The 17058-nt window shown below is 38.8% G+C and overlaps 1 protein-coding gene across 1 annotated transcript; it reads left to right on the top strand.

Annotated features, from left to right (window-relative positions):
- Nucleotides 1-7977: 7977 nt before the first annotated feature.
- On the top strand, nt 7978-14972 carry LOC132553476 (uncharacterized; the record flags this gene model as incomplete). The annotated part of the gene is made up of 5 exons (XM_060217725.1): nt 7978-8053; nt 9079-9291; nt 13008-13253; nt 14121-14219; nt 14877-14972. Coding segments are annotated over exons 1-5 (730 nt in total), but the record flags the coding sequence as incomplete, so codon positions are not given.
- Nucleotides 14973-17058: the final 2086 nt, after the last annotated feature.

The raw sequence follows: 17058 nt of genomic DNA, 5'->3' as shown, positions 1-17058 counted from the left end.
TAATGACCCCCGTACTTCGAGAGTGAATGTTTCTCATGTTACCGTGTTAATGTCCCTCATACTAGGGGGTTAATGTTCCTCGTGTTACCGTGTTAACGACCCTGGTACTGCGGGGGTGATTGTTCCTCCTGTTACCGTGTTAATGACCCTCGTACTTCGAGAGTGAATGTTTCTCATGTTACCGTGTTAATGACCCTGGTACTACGGGGATGATTGTATCACGTGTTAGTGTGTTAATGTCCCTCATACTACGGGGGTTAATGTTCCTCGTTGTACCGTGTAAATGACCCTCGTACTATGAGAGTGAATGTTCCTCGTGTTACCGTGTTAATGACACTCGTACTTCGAGAGTGAATGTTTCTCATGTTACCGTGTTAATGTCCCTCATACTAGGAGGTTATTGTTCCTCGTGTTACCGTGTTAATGACCCTCGTACTACGGGGGTGATTGTATCACGTGTTACCGTGTTAATGTCCCTCATACTACGGGGGTTCATGTTCCTCGTTGTACCGTGTAATTGACCCTCGTACTACGAGAGTGAATGTTCCTCGTGTTACCGTGTTAATGGCCCTCGTACTACTTGGGTTAATGTTTCTCATGTTACCGTGTTAATGACCCTCGTACTTCGAGAGTGAATGTTTCTCATGTTACCGTGTTAATGTCCCTCATACTAGGGGGTTAATGTTCCTCGTGTTACCGTGTTAATGACCCTCGTACTACGGGGGTGATTGTATCACGTGTTACCGTGTTAATGTCCCTCATACTACGGGGGTTAATGTTCCGCGTTGTACCGTGTAGATGACCCTCGTACTACGAGAGTGAATGTTCCTCGTGTTACCGTGTTAATGACCATCGTACTTCGAGAGTGAATGTTTCTCATGTTACCGTGTTAATGTCCCTCATACTACGGGGGTTAATGTTCCTCATGTTACCGTGTTAATGTCCCTCATACTACGGGGGTTAATGTTCCGCGTTGTACCGTGTAGATGACCCTCGTACTACGAGAGTGAATGTTCCTCGTGTTACCGTGTTAATGACCCTCGTACTACGGGGGTGATTGTATCACGTGTTACCGTGTTATTGTCCCTCATACTACGGGGGTTAATGTTCCTCGTTGTACCGTGTAAATGACCCTCGTACTTCGAGAGTGAATGTTCCTCGTGTTACCATGTTAATGACCCTCGTACTTCCAGAGTGAATGTTTCTCATGTTAACGTGTTTATGTCCTTCATACTAGGGGGTTTATGTTCTTCGTGTTACCGTGTAAATGACCCTCGTACTACGAGAGTGAATGTTCCTCGTGTTACCGTGTTAATGACCCTCGTACTTCGAAAGTGAATGTTTCTCATGTTACCGTGATAATGTCCCTTATACTAGGGGGTTAATGTTTCCCGTGTTACCGTATTAATGTCACTCGTACTACGGGGGTTAATGATTCTCGTGTTACCGTGTTAATGACCCTCGTACTTCGAGAGTGAATGTTTCTCATGTTACCGTGTTAATGTTCCTCATACTACGGGGTTAATGTTCCTCGTGTTACCGTGTTAATGACCCTCGTACTACGGGGATAATTGAATCACGTGTTACCGTGTTAATGTCCCTTATACTACGGGGGTTAATGTTCCTCGTTGTACCGTGTAGATGACCCTCGTACTACGAGAGTGAATGTTCCTCGTGTTACCGTGTTAATGACCCTCGTACTACGGGAGTGAATGTTTCTCATGTTACCGAGTTAATGTTCCACATACTAGGGGGTTAATGTTCCTCGTGTTACCGTGTTGACGACCCTCGTACTACGGGGGTGATTATTCCTCGTGTTACCGTGTTAATGACCCTCGTACTTCGAGAGTGAATGTTTCTCATGTTACTGTGATAATGTCCCTCATACTACGGGGTTAATGTTCCTCGTGTTACCGTGTTAACGACCCTCGTACTAAGGGGGTTAATGTTCCTCGTTGTACTGTGTAAATGACCCTCGTACTACGAGAGTGAATGTTCCTCGTGTTACCGTGTTAATGACCCTCGTACTTCCAGATTGAATGTTTCTCATGTTACCGTGTTAATGTCCCTCATACTAGGGGGTAAATGTTCCTCGTGTTACCGTGTTAATGACCCTCGTACTACGGGGGTGATTGTATCACGTGTTACTGTGTTAATGTCCCTTATACTACGGGGGTTAATGTTCCGCGTTGTACCGTGTAAATGACCCTCGTACTACGAGAGTGAATGTTCCTCGTGTTACCGTGTTAATGGCCCTCGTACTACTTGGGTTAATGTTTCTCATGTTACCGTGTTAATGACCCTCGTACTTCGAGAGTGAATGTTTCTCATGTTACTGTGTTAATGTCCCTCATACTACGGGGGTTAATGTTCCTCATGTTACCGTGTTAATGTCCCTCATACTACGGGGGTTAATGTTCCGCGTTGTACCGTGTAGATGACCCTCGTACTACGAGAGTGAATGTTCCTCGTGTTACCGTGTTAATGACCCTCGTACTACGGGGGTGATTGTATCACGTGTTACCGTGTTATTGTCCCTCATACTACGGGGGTTAATGTTCCTCGTTGTACCGTGTAAATGACCCTCGTACTACGAGAGTGAATGTTCCTCGTGTTACCATGTTAATGACCCTCGTACTTCCAGAGTGAATGTTTCTCATGTTAACGTGTTTATGTCCTTCATACTAGGGGGTTTATGTTCTTCGTGTTACCGTGTAAATGACCCTCGTACTACGAGAGTGAATGTTCCTCGTGTTACCGTGTTAATGACCCTCGTACTTCGAAAGTGAATGTTTCTCATGTTACCGTGATAATGTCCCTTATACTAGGGGGTTAATGTTTCCCGTGTTACCGTATTAATGTCACTCGTACTACGGGGGTTAATGATTCTCGTGTTACCGTGTTAATGACCCTCGTACTTCGAGAGTGAATGTTTCTCATGTTACCGTGTTAATGTTCCTCATACTACGGGGTTAATGTTCCTCGTGTTACCGTGTTAATGACCCTCGTACTACGGGGATAATTGAATCACGTGTTACCGTGTTAATGTCCCTTATACTACGGGGGTTAATGTTCCTCGTTGTACCGTGTAGATGACCCTCGTACTACGAGAGTGAATGTTCCTCGTGTTACCGTGTTAATGACCCTCGTACTACGAGAGTGAATGTTTCTCATGTTACCGAGTTAATGTTCCACATACTAGGGGGTTAATGTTCCTCGTGTTACCGTGTTGACGACCCTCGTACTACGGGGGTTATTATTCCTCGTGTTACCGTGTTAATGACCCTCGTACTTCGAGAGTGAATGTTTCTCATGTTACTGTGTAAATGACCCTCGTACTACGAGAGTGAATGTTCCTCGTGTTACCGTGTTAATGACCCTCGTACTTCCAGATTGAATGTTTCTCATGTTACCGTGTTAATGTCCCTCATACTAGGGGGTAAATGTTCCTCGTGTTACCGTGTTAATGACCCTCGTACTACGGGGGTGATTGTATCACGTGTTACCGTGTTATTGTCCCTCATACTACGGGGGTTAATGTTCCTCGTTGTACCGTGTAAATGACCCTCGTACTACGAGAGTGAATGTTCCTCGTGTTACCGTGTTAATGACCCTCGTACTTCCAGATTGAATGTTTCTCATGTTAACGTGTTTATGTCCTTCATACTAGGGGGTTTATGTTCTTCGTGTTACCGTGTTAATGACCCTCGTACTACGGGTGAATGTTCCTCGTGTTACCGTGTTAATGACCCTCGTACTTCGAAAGTGAATGTTTCTCATGTTACCGTGATAATGTCCCTTATACTAGGGGGTTAATGTTTCCCGTGTTACCGTATTAATGTCACTCGTACTACGGGGGTGATTGTATCACGTGTTACCGTGTTAATGTCCCTTATACTACGGGGGTTAATGTTCCGGGTTGTACCGTGTAAATGACCCTCGTACTACGAGAGTGAATGTTCCTCGTGTTACCGTGTTAATGACCCTCGTACTTCGAGAGTGAATGTTTCTCATGTTACCGTGTTAATGTCCTTCATACTAGGGGGTTAATGTTCCTCGTGTTACCGTGTTAAAAACCCTCGTTCTACGGGGGTGATTGTATCTCGGTTGACCGTGTTGATGTCCCTCGTACTACGGGGGTTAATGTTCCGGGTTGTACCGTGTAAATGACCCTCGTACTACGAGAGTGAATGTTCCTCGTGTTACCGTGTTAATGACCCTCGTACTTCGAGAGTGAATGTTTCTCATGTTACCGTGTTAATGTCCCTCATACTAGGGGGTTAATGTTCCTCGTGTTACCGTGTTTATGACCCTCGTACTTCGAGAGTGAATGTTTCTCATGTTACCGAGTTAATGTTCCACATACTAGGGGGTGAATGTTCCTCGTGTTACCGTGTTGACGACCCTCGTACTACGGGGGTGATTATTCCTCGTGTTACCGTGTTAATGACCCTCGTACTTCGAGAGTGAATGTTTCTCATGTTACTGTGATAATGTCCCTCATACTACGGGGTTAATGTTCCTCGTGTTACCGTGTTAACGACCCTCGTACTAAGGGGGTTTATGTTCCTCGTTGTACTGTGTAAATGACCCTCGTACTACGAGAGTGAATGTTCCTCGTGTTACCGTGTTAATGACCCTCGTACTTCCAGATTGAATGTTTCTCATGTTACCGTGTTAATGTCCCTCATACTAGGGGGTAAATGTTCCTCGTGTTACCGTGTTAACGACCCTCGTACTACGGGGGTGATTGTATCACGTGTTACCGTGTTAATGTCCCTCATACTAGGGGGTTAATGTTTCTCGTTGTACCTTGTTAATGACCCCCGTACTTCGAGAGTGAATGTTTCTCATGTTACCGTGTTAATGTCCCTCATACTAGGGGGTTAATGTTCCTCGTGTTACCGTGTTAACGACCCTCGTACTGCGGGTGTGATTGTTCCTCGTGTTACCGTGTTAATGACCCTCGTACTTCGAGAGTGAATGTTTCTCATGTTACCGTGTTAATGTCCCTCATACTACGGGGTTATTGTTCCTCGTGTTACCGTGTTAATGACCCTGGTACTACGGGGATGATTGTATCACGTGTTAGTTTGTTAATGTCCCTCATACTACGGGGGTTAATGTTCCTCGTTGTACCGTGTAAATGACCCTCGTATTATGAGAGTGAATGTTCCTCGTGTTACCGTGTTAATGACACTCGTACCTCGAGAGTGAATGTTTCTCATGTTACCGTGTTAATGTCCCTCATACTAGGGGGTTAATGTTCCTCGTGTTACCGTGTTAATGACCCTCGTACTACGGGGGTGATTGTATCACGTGTTACCGTGTTAATGTCCCTTATACTACGGGGGTTAATGTTCCGCGTTGTACCGTGTAAATGACCCTCGTACTACGAGAGTGAATGTTCCTCGTCTTACCGTGTTAATGGCCCTCGTACTACTTGGGTTAATGTTTCTCATGTTACCGTGTTAATGACCCTCGTACTTCGAGAGTGAATGTTTCTCATGTTACCGTGTTAATGTCCCTCATACTAGGGGGTTAATGTTCCTCGTGTTACCGTGTTAATGACCCTCGTACTACGGGAGTGATTGTACCTTGTGTTACCGTGTTAATGTCCCTCATACTAGGGGGTTAATGTTCCTCGTTGTACCGTGTTAATGACCCTCGTACTTCGAGAGTGAATGCTTCTCATGTTACCGTGTTAATGTCCCTCATACTAGGGGATTAATGTTTCTCGTGTTACCGTGTTAATGACCCTCGTACTACGGGAGTGATTGTACCTTGTGTTACCGTGTTAATGTCCCTCATACTATCGAAAAAAGGTTAATGATAAATCCATGTAAGTAATGCCGTTAAGTTTAGTGATCTCGTTAATGCGACTAAATTTATCTCGTTATTACGATAACGCCTCAACGTATTGATAGTGTTCAAAGACTAAACTTCGAGAGTGAATGTTTCTCATGTTACCGTGTTAATGACCCTCATACTAGGGGGTTAATGTTCCTCGTGTTACCGTGTTAACGACCCTGGTACTACGGGGGTGATTGTTCCTCGTGTTACCGTGTTAATGACCCTCGTACTTCGAGAGTGAATGTTTCTCAAGTTACCGTGTTAATGACCCTCGTACTTCGAGAGTGAATGTTTCTCATGTTACCGTGTTAATGTCCCTCATACTACGGGGTTAATGTTCCTCGTGTTACCGTGTTAATGACCCTCGTACTACGGGGAGGATTGTTTCACGTGTTACTGTGTTAACGTCCCTCATACTACGGAGGTTAATGTTCCTCGTGTTACCGTGTTAATGACCCTCGTACTTCGAGATTGAATGTTTTTCATGTTACCGTGTTAATGTCCCTCATACTAGGGGGTTAATGTTCCTCGTGTTACCGTGTTAATGACCCTCGTACTACGGGGATGGTTGTATCACGTGTTACCGTGTTAATGTCCCTCATACTATGGGGTTAATGTTCCTCGTGTTATCGTGTTAATGACCCTCGTACTTCGAGAGTGAATGTTTCTCATGTTACCGTGTTAATGTCCCTCATACTAGGGGGTTAATGTTCCTCGTGTTACCGTGTTAATGGCCCTCGTACTACTTGGGTTATTGTTTCTCGTGTTACCGTGTTAATGACCCTCGTCTTTCGAGAGTGAATGTTTCTCATGTTACCGTGTTAATGTCCCTCATACTAGGGGGTTAATGTTCCTCGTGTTACCGTGTTAACGACCCTGGTACTACGGGGGTGATTGTACCTCGGTTTACCGTGTTTATGTCCCTCGTTCTACGGGGGTGATTGTATCACGTGTTACCGTGTTAATGTCCCTCGTACTACGGGGGTGATTGTATCACGTGTTACCGTGTTAACGACCCACGTACTACGGAGGTTATTGTACCTCGGTTTACCGTGTTTATGTCCCTCGTACTACGGGGGTGATTCTACCTCGGTTTACCGTGTTGATGTCCCTCGTACTACGGGGGTGATTTTACCTCGTGTTATGGTGTTTACGTCGCTCTTACTACGGGAGGATTGGGTGGGTGTGGCGGTTTGTTGTTCCTCGTACTACCGTTTGAATGTGTCTTTCAATATCGTGTTTATCATTAAAATTGACGAATTGACCTTAGCGAATATTAAGGGAGCTGATTAGTACTACATACGAAGTTATAATGATCTCATTATTACGACTTTTGTTATTTGGCTATTACGACCTATGTTATCTCGTTGTTATGAGGGCATCAAGAAAATACCAACGTGTAAAATAATCAGAATCCAAACTCAACATAAAACTAGTGCAAACTATGAATAATAGAAATATTTACATGGAAAATCCTGAAAAAAGTACAAGGAAAATAAGACTGCTTCATCGACGCACCCGCCCTCTGAATCTTGATAAATCCATGTAAGTAATGCCGAGTTAAGTTTAGTGATCTCGTTAATGCGACTAAATTTATCTCGTTATTACGATAACGCCTCAACGTATTGATAGTGTTCAAAGACTAAACTTCCTTTTCATGTCTTGTTTGGAAAGGAACATGATCTTTTACTATCAGAGCTGGATGTGGTTTTATTTGAACAAATAAGACTGTGATTTAAAAATCCCAATTGTTTACATTTTTACTTTCATCATTTCTATGTAAGTCTTATATTTTCCACGGACTAAATTTATGAAAAATTAAAAAAAAAGGTCCATAAAAATAATATAGTCATCAATTATACTGTAACATAGCATACAACGACGTAAACTGATGTGTGTATATGTATTTGTTGATGTTGATACCCGTGCACAGTTTGTAACGCACACCGACTGTTTAAAGGTGAACACAGGTATTTATAGGTATTATAGCCATTTAGTGGATCTCACTCTACCAGAACAGGTCACGTACCAGACTTTATACACACTTCACATATGTATAAAAATAATCCACGACACTGTGCATTCTACTTCCTTGTTGCTGAACATTCGCCATTAGGCACAGAAATGGCGACAAGAGAAGTAATAAACAGAGGCGTATATCTGGTCTTGTTCCTGATGTTCAACACCTGCAGACCAGAAGGTAAGTAATTAACGTATGTACTATAAGTAAGAAAACAAAAACATTAAACATAAACACATAGACAGAATAAATATCTCACCGTATACAACGTACTTCCTGATTACAAAATATCATTTTGGGTTTTCGGTCTACAGTCTTGGGGATGCTATAGTATAGAAGCATTTCATGGCACAGAGGCATATGTTTTTTCCTTGAATTTACCAGTGGTCGGTTTTAAAAACTTAACTAAACCGAAAAATGCATTAATGCGAAAACGTGAACCATGAGATCATTGTATTTCATTTTAATGTTAGCTGTGTCTTGGTTTACATTGTGATAATATTTTCAATTGGTCAATATATACATGACTTTATGTTTTCACAGTACGATATAACACAGCAGCTCGTGTATATCGTGGACAACCAAATTTTGAGAGGTTCAGCATCTAATCAAATCAGCGATTGAACCTCTTAAAGTTGTTTATTCTGTTGATATGGAATGTAATATGGCTGTATTTATCACGGGGATTTTAAAAATGTTTCCTTTACGAGCCGATCAAGTCATCATTTATAGACAAGAGTCGAGTGATTTATTTCCATGCGTTCTCCAGAAAGTGTACACGTCAAGAAGTTTTTACATGTTGTTTAGTCGTTTGGATACTTGTATATTTGTTCAAGCTAAATGATACATTCTGTGAGCATTTGTGCACGGCATTCATTTTTCTGTAGTGCAAGTATTTTAAATCTTATTGAATTAGTAGGATTAACAATTGTTCTTCTGGTGTCATAATGATTATCTAGACTACACCAGGCATATATTTGTTATGTGACAAATTAAAGAAGACATACATTCAGGATATACCACGATAAACCATGCGTTTTCACATGATATTAATTGACATCTGTTCATTTAAGCACATATACGGTTTTAACTGTTGTGTTCTAAGTCTGATAAAATCGCTCCTTAAATTGCAGTATCAGTTTACCATTGTCATGATGAATTACAAGCCCTACTTGATCACCTATATTTATTGTGTTGAATTACAGGTAATATAGCTGCTTTAAAGTCTGCCAAGCAAAGCAGCAACCAACTTACGGGAAAATGGCTAGCAGGAGCGGCAGTGGATACTTGCACAAATACAGATATAGCCTCTGATTGTTGTACACACACGTCTGTAGCGGGGGATCCTGAAACCGTTTGGTGGCGTGTAGATCTAGGACAGATGAGCACCATTGACACAATACAAATAATTTACAGAGGTAAGTTTACGTAACATTAAGTATAATATTGATAAACTGTGATATCAGCGATGTTCGAAAAAGGGTTGGGATGGAATGGGTCCCTGGTAAGATAGGTAATAATTTATGTTCTGATTTGGAAATAAAATACATCACATAATAAGTGCATCACGATGTCATTGCTTCAACAAACCAATCGACAAAATTTGTTATTAAAAAATCGCATTAGGAATTTCAAGATATAAGACTCTTTAAAAATTGTCTCTGTACCAAACTGCAAAGCAAAATAAAAAAAAAAAGGTTTATTTCCTTCTGAAAGGTAAGGAATGCTCTCCACATTGACAGCTTTTCCATTTCTCAGGTGAATGAGCCAATTGATTGAGTTGTCGATGAGGAAATTCGCTGTAATTACTTTAAATACTTTGACCTCCATTTAGGCTTGGGATTATGTTAAGTTTTTTTTAACAATGTACACCTACATGTGGTCTGCAAAAATACATTCTTTCGAATTGTTATTTTTTCCTGTCTGCTGTTCAGAATGAATATTTTTGCACACGTTATCAGCTTGACATTTTGGATTAAAAACTATAGTTATGTTGTTATGACAAACCCCTACCGATGAAACTAGAATGTAAGAAATACAGTATCACTGTTAAATTTTTAATATCAATACACCTGATTATTGAAATATGCTACAAATATTTCATTTATACTTTCTATGTAAAGGATTATCAAGACAACAAAGAAAGTAATGTCTTGCCAACAGACTTAATCTAAAATGAAATTCGATATAACGGAGGCAAATACGAATACATGAGAGGCTAACACGGAGACCGTCGCAAAAATACAAAGAGAATACGTTCAGATGTTCGGTGATGGTAAGCTTCTTCTGTTTCGCCGTCGACATCTAACATGTATATCTTGGACAATTCGAGTCAGTTAATAGAACTCTGTAATCAACAACGAGACATACAAACGAGAATCAAAAACTCCAATGTAATACAAAAAATAGAATATTGTTCAATGGTATCAATATGCCGACCAATAAACTCAATCATCAACATACTTCTCCAAAAACATCTAAGAGAACATTTAAATTTGATGCTGTCACACTGTACACCACCATGGTCCATTCTAAAGTAAAACAATTCCTTCGTTCTCTTGTTATGAGGGCTTTCTTTTCCAAAAAAGGGCGAGGGGCGGTATACGTGTATCGCTGTAGGCTATATTTAAATGTATTTCATGAACAATACCCCAAAATAAAATGAAAATAAAATAAAAAAAAAAACAACATCAACAGAAATGATCGAGTTTCCGGGAGAAACAATCGTCGGGAAGTTTAGAGTGATTATCTTTAAACAGAGTATTACCATACCTATGTTGAGGAGTAACTGTGACTCTCTGTTGCCTGACTTGCTTTGGTTTTCATATGAGGCTAAATTTATCGAAAGGCTAATTAAAACAGGCAAAATAAGGCATTGCAAGGTCTTTAGGATTTACGTTCAGACATATTGATGAGGTCTTGTCTTTAAATAACAAGATATTTATTAACCACTTCTATCTGGTATACTCAACACAATTGAAGATGAAGAACCGACAGGCTCTCTTACATTAACCGCTTATCGAGTATCCTGTAAGATAATAGTAATGATTTCAATTTTGCCATTGTGATTTCTCTATATCTAGATAGCAAGATTCATATATCCCCAACCTATGGGATGTACATGGTAGTTTACTCGATACTCAAAGCTCTTTTCTCAGTTTCACGGTGTTTGTGCAGAACGATAAATGACAAACTTATAATAAAGGTTTTTAAAAGATGCAGGTTGATGGAAAATAGGGGAAAGTCTTACGGTCACCATTGATCTCTTTTCGATACCAAGCTGGACATGTTTGACAGTCGCTAGCTTTCCAGTTGGTTCTGTTGTTGAACGTTTAGTTCCCATTTGAGTGCTTGATACGAGAGGAGTCATCGATTAAGCAGAAGACGCTTACTCTTTCTGAACACATGGTATCATTCTCCACGTGCTTTTTTCAGGAGTCTCTCTAAATCTTCTATGAATTAACATTATGCACTAGTTTTATTGAATTTGATTTTGGATTAGAATTATGTTCATATGTTTATATTTTCTTGTTTACCAGTACCCGACCTTCTTAAGATCAATGAATCGAAGAAAGGAATTTTCTTTCTGTCCCCTCTTCAATTGTAAAATTTATGGTGTATTAACCTGGTTTTGGTGAGATGTAAGGTTGTTCTCCTTTTCTTTCCTGACTACATCCAAAGTAGGCTCGCTGTTTTTTCCTTGTTTTGTCTTGTTGAAATCGCTCATGTATGATCTTTATCGTCTTATGAACCGGCGTGATTGTTAAAAGGACTATAATTTCACAGGAATTCTTTCTAGTGATGTCAGTCAAATCTGAAAACAAGTAATTTGAATTTTTTCTATTTTCCACAAGTGGCCCAGTGATGACTGCCACTCGTTACGGTGCCCATTTGTAGGAGTGGCTAGTCTGGCTTATGGGAGGGGAGGGATGTTTTGTCTTTTGGTGTACAAGTTGCCTGTTTATGTTGTTCATAGCCGAGGGTATATTGATCGATTGCCACTTATGTTTTGGTGTGAATCTTCATTCGGTATATCGATATATCTTTTTGTCAATGACCAGACCATTAATGTCATTGGTTGTTGTTGGCAGTTTTAACACTATCAACTGTTTTTACAAGCTGAATAATATGATAAGACCTCATTTTAACACGCAATTAGGCTCAGAACGGATAAAACATCTCACGTCTCCCAGACTGAATGCTGTAAGAGTAATCTTGTGACGAAAATACGTTATGGTAGTTCTATATTTGACGTTACACTTTTTGACGAAATTCCGAACATTTCAGTCACTCAAATTCTTGTTTTTTCGAATGGTCACAAATATTTTTCAATTGCAGAACATGGAAAGGCTGTTTAACATGCCTTTGCAGACAGTTTAAAAAACACTTGATCTGACCGCACCATGATAACATTGTAGCTAAAAGTCAAAAATCATTTTCTAATGGAGATGAGATATGCTTGGAGGTCGAATTTTTGGAGATTGTAATTAAATGTTAAATATTAAATAATGTCTATGAGTTGCAGAAGGTACGCTCGTTTTCATGTGACAGTTCTACTACAGTTATTTGCGAAATATTATTGGCTTACGTTCCTAGCCTTCATGGCCTATAGTTATGTGTACCTAATTTTAAAGTTGTTAGCTAAACGTACGGCTTCCGTCGAATCGCATCTCATGTCACTAGATAAAAATCACACAATAAACTTCAATTCACTTAAATTCCAAGAAATCCTTAAATAATATGATATGATTGAAAATTTATCTCGAGTTGACTTCCCTGCCTTATTGCCTTTATATATTATATTTACTGTACAGCATGATATTATAGAAGGTCGTTTTGAAGATACATTGGAAAACTGGAAAACTGGAAAATTGTAAAGCAGGAAAACATTTTTAAAATACGCGGGGGTGGGGGTTGCGGGATGGGTTGATGTAGAAAAGCCTATCCGTGCCCTTATTTCAAACCTGTTCATGTTGGAGTCGGCATCAAAGAAAATAATACTGATGTTAGTGATGATACTGCTGTCAACTAAAGATTGCAGTATTTTCTTCCGAGAAAACAACCTGCGGCAAAAACATAATAACGCAGTTGTATAGACTGAATAATTACTATTTTACATTTGACATATTTTCAGCTGGATTTGGGGAAAGATTAGGAGGTTACCACCTTTATATATCTAATAACACGGATTCCCCAACAAACGGTGTCCGCTGTTATGAGGATACGAGTACTACTGAAGCAACGGTACAACTGAATATAATACATCAGTGCCCGTATGTTGGCCGGTATGTTACTGTATACAACTACAGAAACGTTCCACCACGATACACCTGGTATGATGCTGTAGCTGTGCTGGAGTTATGTGAGGTTATAGTTCTTGGTAAGTACATCTGTTAATCCTTCGAAATTATCTTTATTTTTAGTAAAGATTATTAAAATAATACAAAAAAATCTACATTAGATATACTGAAGAAAATTCATTATATACAAATGCCATGCCAGGACGTTTTCCTTTGTCCTATGAGAACTAAAATTAAATAGCGTTTTATAATGCATTTTCTAGCAAAAAATTTCTGCTTTGTCATTACCACTATTTCGTTTTCTCCCTCACTGTCTGTCTTTGTTTATATGTGTCTTTTTGTGCAGTTCTATCTGTTCTCTGTGTAGCGTGTTTTGTGTGTATGTTTATCTGTCCACCTTTGTCTTCTAAATTACCTATTTCTCGTCTTACTCCGACTGTGTCGATCTGTGTTTTTCTTTAGGCGTCTCTATAGCTAAAATCCTGTTTCTACCTTTCTGTATGTATCTTACCTCTCTTCCTTATCTGTTTCTTCTACTCCCATATATGTCCCTTGGACATTAATTTCTTGCTATTTACTGGTACTTAACCAAAGTCACACTCTAGATGTGCCCTTCGAGGCTGGAGGTAGTCAGCACAAGTCCACATTATTGTCTGACTCTCTACCATTCCATTGCGTGACTTTTTTAAAACTATTTTTTCCATGCCTTTTTGCTGTTAACACCAATTACTTTTTACACTCTTTTATGATGTGAGATGTTAATAGATTCCAAAGCATAAAAGAATCTTAGCTTCTGAGTGCTTGAAAGCAGGAAAGAAAGAAAGCAATAGAGAAAGAAAGATAGGAGGGAAACAATAATATTTACTAATCTTTTCTAGGCATATAGTGTAAAAATATGTTTGAAAATCAAACCTGTATTCGAAACGTTTTATTATGTTCACCCTTAGGATGTGCAGCAGGCCATTACGGTGATGGCAACTGTGAAAAGGATTGCCCAGAAACTTGTTACGGAGGCAACTGTAACCCGAAATCTGGCTCCTGCTTTTGTAAGTTTATAAAATAACATACCAGTACAGTAATGAATTCTCAAAGATATGCTGATCTCATTTTGCGATTCCTTCTGAAAGTTCTATAGGTCATTCTGTTACAGACAGTTTTTTATGTATCACATACTGCTGATAAATGTGCGAATGCGGATGACTTATATGATTGATGTATCCGACTGAATGTCGTAAGAGGAAACGAATTATGAGGCCCCCTGCACAATCAAGGGGTTTCATCTTTATTTTTCTTTTACAAAACATTGAAACCAGAATTGATCTGTTGCCCCAATAGCAGCACGTTCGATCCTTTCTTTCTTTGATTCTTAGTATTATATACTATCTAGACAATGGGATTTTGTCTCTGTTTTATGTTCTCTGTATTTGTTAAATTTTGGTAATAGTTTGTATTTTATAAAGGGGGCCGAAGTGGCGAGTGTTTAAGGCGTCTGACCGTCTTTATTATTATCCCCTCTGGGTTGCAGATTCCACTTAAACCTGACACGTCCTACACCGGGCGGTTCTTACTGTTAATACATGCAGGGCGTAATGAAAAAATAATCCAAACTTAATAAAGGGTGTGTACTGCCTCAAAAAATGACAATTAATTGATCCGTGTTGTCGTTATTACTTTATCGATACTATATATCTTTTACATTTAAGACTGTTTCCCGAAAAAGTATGGCAGTGCTTGTGACATGGATTGTTCTACGAACTGTAAAGACAGCCTCTGTAATAAAGACTCTGGACATTGTTTAGGTATGTGAAATAAGTAACTATCGGATTATCGTGTATTATTTTATACACAGACCGAATATTGGTATGTACTATATAAATATAATGTGTTTTACAGTACCCTATTTAGTTAACAACTGTGATTGGTATTAAAATTACTACACTCAATATTGTCAACCATTGTGCCTTTACAAGTCATTGTTAACTTATTGCACCAAATGTAGTTCCAAGTTTATTGTCAAAACATTAGTTCATACAAAATGTTCATGTTCCATACAGGAACTTGCCACCCTCTGATGCAGATAACTTGCATGCCAGTCTTTATATCATTCTCGTAGTTACTTAGTACAGAATATATACGTGTACTTGAAGCTCTTTTGAAAAATAATTAAAAACATTAAAAATCTGTAATAGATTAATTTGATGTTTCCCTACATCTAGATTTGCGACCAATTATGATGGTCCTTAGTTTCCTTCTAGGTATCAAAACTCGCATCACAGACGAGTCCCGAAAAGACGAAATACCTACATGATATAGTTTGTCTAATCCTTTGGCTCAACTATATCTAATACTGTGTCTTGATATAAACTACCTTTGTTTATTTCACACTGCAATTGAAAACTACGCCTTATTGTAAACAAAATAGCAGCTGATATAACACAACCAGTAGAAATTAAGTTTGAAGTTTCGATGGTCACATTGTCATCACCAATGGGCGATGAAAAGCGTCCATGCCTGGTGCAGTGTATGAAATAGTAGTGAATAGATCGACTTTCCTAATCTTATATAAGCTTAACTAGTGTGACAAAATGGTAAAGGGATTATAGATACACGTACACAAGATGTAATGTAGTTGTAGCGAAAAATGTGTTTAACACAGCTGATTCCGAACCATCTCGTACTCTACATACGCCATTTCTGGTACGCTTTAGAAAGGTCAACCCAGTTGAGACCGGTCATATGATATCTGTAATTTTATCAAAGCATGTGATTAACAAAGAATTATTGTGAACATCTAAGTTTTTCCTATGATAAATTATGGTTCAAGGATTTATCATCATATAATTTTAACTGTCTTTTGAAAACTTTGAAGAAGTGCATGAACAATTTTAAACGTGAATTTGTTGGTATTTTGTTGTACAGGAACACATAGAAAACCAAGATGACAACTAATTCGAAAAAAAATTCTTTTTATGTTTCTGTCTCTTTGTGATTTCTAACTGATAAAAATGAGTGATTACAAAAGAAATTGTGAACTGTATGTGTTATAATGCTTTGAAAACTGACATGCAATATATATATACTATTCCACTCCTGTAATATTATTATTACAGGTATTTTTGTGACAAACTTCTGTCTGAAATTTCGTTTTTGAAGATAATCTAAGTATCACATTATGTTTAGAAAAAGTGCCAACTGAATTCCCATAAAAGGTCATTATATATTGCAGTTGTTATCATGTAAGTTTATATGAAAACAGGCGGCCATAAAAATTGGTATGATTTCTCGTTATTGATAAAGAAACAGTAATGCATAATTGTTTTACTCTTTTACCGTGAAATGTAGGACTTTATATCAGTTTATGAAAGACGTATATCATCACTGCAGTAATATATAACTTTAACAGTAAAGATATAACTTAAACAGTTTTGACCAATCAGAGTCATTGAATTACGCAGACTTTCCTATTTGAACACACTGGCTTCTTTTATGTTTGGATCGGCCTTAGATATGTGGTTCATTCAACCTTCGCTTCATTTGCATCCAAACATGAAAGTCGGTGATTTCTTAATGAAGTGAATTGAGAACACTGCTTTCGTTGGTCAAAAGTACGAAAATTTTATCATCAATAAAAAGTAATATCATCACTGGAAATGTAATATTATCACTAATATTGACATAATAAATATTATGTTATCATTGCGGTGATGATATAATCTTTTCCCAAACTGATACATTTCAATATTTCACTGGCCAAAATAAAACGAGAAGGAATCGTTTAATATCATATATATTCAAAACGTATAATAGTGTTGTAAGCTTTATTCATCACTATCATGACTTCCTTTAATTTTCTTCAGTACGATAGTATCAAAATTAAATGTTGTA

Source organism: Ylistrum balloti, unplaced genomic scaffold (genome assembly GCF_031769215.1).
Source record: "Ylistrum balloti isolate Yb309-2 unplaced genomic scaffold, AGI_CSIRO_Ybal_v1 Utg370330, whole genome shotgun sequence".
NCBI classification, from domain to species: domain Eukaryota; kingdom Metazoa; phylum Mollusca; class Bivalvia; order Pectinida; family Pectinidae; genus Ylistrum; species Ylistrum balloti.
Note: the sequence above shows the minus strand (reverse complement) of the source record. Positions and strands in the feature narration are given on the sequence as shown.